General features: G+C 31.3%; 1 protein-coding gene across 1 annotated transcript; it reads right to left on the bottom strand.

Moving 5' to 3' along the window:
* Positions 1 to 2,632: 2,632 nt before the first annotated feature.
* Positions 2,633 to 4,758, bottom strand: LOC149556192 (putative F-box protein PP2-B12). The gene is made up of 3 exons (XM_089830319.1): positions 4,391 to 4,758; positions 3,498 to 3,616; positions 2,633 to 3,388 (listed from the first exon to the last, which is right to left on the bottom strand). The coding sequence occupies exons 1-3, from the start codon at positions 4,685 to 4,687 to the stop codon at positions 2,875 to 2,877; spliced, it is 930 nt and encodes a 309-aa protein (XP_089686445.1). The 5' UTR covers positions 4,688 to 4,758; the 3' UTR covers positions 2,633 to 2,874.
* Between the last annotated feature and the right edge of the window lie 935 nt (positions 4,759 to 5,693).

Genomic DNA, 5,693 nt, shown 5'->3' with positions numbered 1-5,693 from the left:
TTTTAGCAGTAGCATTGTTTAAAATATTAACAACAATATTACAACAAACTGATCCGTTCAAAATTTGCATCTCTCTAAAAGGTATGATATATAAGTATCATATATAAATTAACAATATAAATCCTTTTTTAATGAAAACAAATACTGGAAAGCTGAAGTAACATTCAAAGCCTTCAAACCCAGTACTATTATTCCCAAGTGTTATGTCTTTCTATAGTTAAAAATCTAGGTTGAATCTTAACCCCTTCTTAAAGAAATCCACCTTTCCAATTTCCACCATTCCATTCATTCACGTGAAATCTCACTTCCTTTGGACCATCCTCATTTTCTTCCACCAAAAAGTCGACTGCATCGAATTCCACCCAGCTTATTGGGTGGATATGCCATGTGTTATTTTATGAGTTTCTCTTCATGTTCATGTATATCACTGGAGGATCACTATCATCTCCTCAATGCAACTGTCATCAACTCATTTATGGCAATTGTGATGCCTCTTTAGTTACCGTCTCTTTCTCAATTTTGGTGCTATGTCTAGTTCGGTCATGTTTGAGTGGATAAATGATTTTTGTATTAGAAAACTGAAGTGCAACTTCAGCAGTGAAAAAGACGTTGAAATTGTTTGACTGTGATTATATATTCTGTGTATGTAACAGTTCTATTTTGCTGGTTGTATGATCTGTGTATGATCATTCTGAGCTTGTGAGTCATTGCATTTGTTTAGTACCTGTGCGATAGGTAAAGGATTGTATATGCAAAGCAGGTGTTGTTCAGTCTGTTAAAAGATATCCTCCTTGATTGTTAACAATGATTGATATTTTATCTGATTAAGCTTGACATCTTTGTACTCAGAGTTTGAGCTTTCAATAAAGGATTGCATCTTTGGTGTGGCTGGGTTTTTTTTACCCTCATGTGGAGGGCTTTCCCAGGATAAATCTTGTGTCATCTGTTCTTATATATTTTTTGTTTGAGATTTTTGGTTCTCTGCTATTCTGATTCAAAATTTAACTTAAGATAATTGCCAATCAGGGATTTATTAAATTTTCTCTTTCCTACTAGATGATGACACCTATAAATGCTTTGACAACCAATCTGTCGAATCATGGCCGCACTAGATGAGTCTGTTTATTCGCCTAAAATATTGCAATCTTAATAGTTATTTTGACATTATATCTCTCAATTGGTTAATTTGGAGAAAGTAATCACCAAGGCACTTGCAGAAGCACTAAAAAATGGGTCAACTGAAGTAGAATGGTCCATAATGACAATTAATATCAAGTTTAGAATACTAAAGCATCAGAGCAGTCTCCCTAGTTATATTTTTTTTTATGGAGTGTGTTAGATAAAATATCTATAGAGACCACTCTGACAGTAGCAACTCTTGCAAAAACCAGAACTATGGAGAAAACAAAAAGGGACAGCTTCTTAAACTTGGACACTATATTATTTATTTATACAAAGATGGCATGTTTGAATAGTTTTCAGATAAATTACAAAATGTCTACAACCAGTTTTTTGCACTGTTGTGCATGCTCTCTCTCTCCCGCTCTCTGAATTTTTCGGTGTATATTCACCTTTCTGGAGCTGCTGGTGTTGTATGCACACTTTCTGGAGCTACTGCTGTGTATTTTTCTGTAGCTGATACTGTGTTTAACTTTAACCTGTTGCCTTGAACAACCTCACTAGTGTTCTATTTGATAGTTAGCCTTTTTATTTTTGTTCTTTTCATTTTCTACCTACAAATAATTAGTTTCCCCCTGAAAAAAATGTTGTAGAAAACCTAAACACTCGATAGAGAATTCTTTGAGAAGCCTATTAACTCTATCTCATTTTAACTGCTTCCCTCAGAATCAAACTTCATCAATGTATCTAAATTGATGGGTAGACATGTTTCAAAGAGTCATCCCCAAAAGATTAAATTCATGGGCAGATTAGACTGCCTAAAGAGCAGCTGATCCAAAAATCATCAGACAACATAAAACTTATGAAAAATGATGCCTGTGAAATTAAGACCCCTCAATTTCAATCAAAACAATGAAATATCAAAAGTACTTTTATTCATTCTTGAAAAGGACAAGAAGCTGTTTCAAGTTATGATGGCAAGCCATATTGCAGCTTAAAGTTCACCCAACTAAAAAAATGTGTCAATCCATAGATGGGGAAACTTCATCAGATTCTACTTTTATGTAATACCATCCAACTACAAATATTTTTCAGCATAAATAACACGTGGACATTGTTTTTGAATTCATGCAGACAACTTTTATCAGAGCAACAGTGCAATGTAACCAGCAAAATGTGCCAAATCAGACCCTGAGTAGCAAACCACCTTTATTTTCCTAATACTTAAAATAATACTCAAATAAACAGCAACCTGTGCTCTTTGATAGTTTAGCAATAGCATTTTTTAACATATTAACAATATAACAACAAACTGATCCATTCAAAATTTGTATCTCTACAAGGTATCATATATAACAATCAAACTTCAACGCATACAGAACAAATATCTACAAATAGCAAAGAATGGTTAAGCCATACATGCTTCTATAGATTCAGCTCTACGCATACTATGCATCTCTTGGGTAAATGTATTTTGGCTTTTACTTTTGTCATACTAATCCAACATGAGCTATATGCAAACCTTCTGCTAGAGGTTATGGTATTATATAAATTGAAACTCCAGAGCTTAAAGGATCTCATTGACTAAGTCTTGACAGCTTGATAGCTTGTCCTCACAAATGTAAACACACTTGAAACTTCAAAAACTGGAAAAGATAAATAGATAAGCTAAGAGCATCTTCATATAAATTCTTTTTTTAATAAACAAATACTGGAAAGCTGAAATAGCATCCAAAGTCTTCAAACCCAATACTATTAATCCCGAGCATTATGTCTTTGTGTAGCTAAAGATCTAGGTTGAATCTTAACCCCTTCTAAAAGAAGTCCACCTTTCCAATTTCCACCATTCCATTCATTCATGTGAAACCTCACTTCCTTTGGACCATCCTCATTTTCTTCCACCAAAAAGTCACCTGCATCAAATTCCATCCAGCCCTCCCCAACATGTCTCATCGAAGTCATATGGTATCCTTCATTGTCAATGGGGTTCTCAGCGTTTTGCAAAAACCGAGCAGATTGCTGTTGATGTCCCCAAGAAGTTGTAATTGAAAATTTGACTGGTTTAGTGTCCCATCCATAAGGTGACCGTTGGATCATGTGAAAGGCATGAATCATTCTACCAAACAATCTTCGACGATTGCAAGCAGGTTCTTTAAGTTTCAGTTTAAATGAGACAGTATAGGCTATACCAGGAGATAGATGTTTGCAGTCAAAAACGCCTTTTACTTCAAACCAGCATACTTCAATTAGTTCAGCTATTTCCTTGAAACTGTTATTCAAAAAGAAGAAATGTTTTTTTAGCTTTAGCTTGAACATGATTTTCATGTTCACGTAAACAGAAAACACTTACAAAAATCAAATGCTATGGATTACGCTACCTAGAGTTATTTTGAGGAATCCAATTCCAGTAACGATTATCATTTCCCCAAGTTATTTTCAGATCTCTTGCAGACAACATAAAGCATACTTTTCCAGTAGCTTTGTCTAGCCAAAATCTCTGAATTGATCAAAGATTCAAAACATATTCATCGTCAAATTTAAACATCCATTTAAGATTTTATAAAATAAGTTTTAAATAAAAAGTCTGAAATAGTTTTCCTATAACTTTCAATTTCCTTAGACCACAGGTCATTGACAAATAGAAACATTTTTTATAGATTCATATAGTAAGATATTCTGAATGAGAATCCTTGAATTAGACAACCACAAAATGAAGGCAAGATAAGCAAAAAAACCCAAGGAATTTTAGGCAAAGCTTCCAATTAATTTTAACAAAAGTGGTGTTTAGGATCATGTATTATTGTCACTGACTAAATCCATGCAGTCAAAACAATTCGTATGAAATGCAAATTGAATTTGTGTGTAAAATTAGAATATTGGGATCTAGGATTTGCTCATTTTGACAAGCTATTCTAGAATTTTTGGCTGGCACACCAATAGGAATAAGATCAGTCATACAACTAGCCAAGAAACATCACTACGACACTAATTTGTAGAAACTCCAAAAGTCCATAATGACAATGCAAATACTACATGTATGTTTTAATTTTTTATTGCCAACATTTCTAATCAAATTCTAACGATTCTATGATCCATCGTTTGTACAGATATCTAGCGAGAAAAACTAAGCAAAATCATTTCAATGGATCCTTGGCCGAGGAGAAATTTGACAAATGAGATCAACACATGACAAAAGGAAGTAATTTTTTTACAATAGATAAACATACCCAGTAAATAGAACAATAGAAATTGTATTAAAATAAATTCATACCTTGGTTCCATTGTCGATGGAAACCGATTCACAGAATCTGAAATATATATCTTTCTTTGAATTAAATTGCATAGGGTTACAAGCTCTGGCTAGGAGATCTCTGTAATTAGGTGGAAGCATTTTCTCCCATACACAATCTGAAATTCCCGCATTCTTAAATGCATGACAGAGAACTGATAGTCTGCAGACATCCTTTGGTGTAGTCAATTCAAACACCCTCGACAGACAACTTTCTGGCAAATCTGACAAAGTTGGAAATACTTCATGAAGATCGTCTTCGGGAATACTGTCTCCCATGTTTGAGAATATGAAATTATCAGTTTGCACCTTCCCTCATTTTAGTTATATATAGCGTCGGTCGCTTAATGTTAGCAAAACTTAACAATTAAGCAAACTTCTAAATCATTTTTTCCGTGCATTTATTTTCATATTATGTTTTTATAATCAGATTTATTGTTAATTTTTTATTATTAAGTTTTTAAAACTTATATTTATTAGTTCCTGCCAGCATTCATTAGCATTCATTGAACTTTTTAATTTTTCAATCATAGCAATTTATTTTTCAAGAACTTTATGAAACTATATAGTTTTAATTTATATTAATTTTTTCAAAATTCAATATAAATTATTTATCTACAATCTCATTGACTAAATGTATGCTATAGCAGTGTTTCACTTCTGATTTTTTGTTCACAAAAATAAAAAATCACAAAGTATTCCACTATTGTGAAAATGACAAGTGACTTGACATTAAAATAAAAATAATAAATATGTACCAACCTCCTCATTCAATTAAATATATAGAATTTTCACAATTTTTTAATTCAAACATTTAAATTAAAATAATTAATAGGTACCAACTATCTATGAATATTTTCAAATACTTTAATAAGAAATGATATTTACCAAATGAATGCCTTCTATTTTGAAACATTTTTTTATTCTTGAAGGAATTTAAAAAAAAATAATCTTTGAATCCTTTATATTAGTTTGCTTAGGAATATTTGCATAGATTCTTAAAAAATATTAGTAGTTCTTTAGCTTATTTATCTAATTTGTTTAGAATTTAATTAAGATCTAATTTTAATATTTTTATTAGATTTTATCAAGATATTTTATAATTTAATCTAAAATTTAAGTTTAAATTAATAGAAAGAAAATAGATTTGTGAATAATCATTTTACAAAAAAATTGATTACATTTATACTTGCAATATAATATATTTATTTAAAAATATATGTTTATAAAAAATGTCAAATTTTTTCTATAAATATATTATTAAAAGTAGTTATGTTTTTAATGT

The sequence above is a fragment of the Cupressus sempervirens genome, chromosome 5 (assembly GCF_028749045.1).
Source record: "Cupressus sempervirens isolate cs-2001-9-10 chromosome 5, ASM2874904v1, whole genome shotgun sequence".
In the NCBI taxonomy this organism is placed as follows: Eukaryota; Viridiplantae; Streptophyta; class Pinopsida; order Cupressales; family Cupressaceae; genus Cupressus; species Cupressus sempervirens.
The sequence above is the reverse complement of the archived record's forward strand: the minus strand, read 5'-3'. Positions and strand labels throughout refer to the sequence as shown.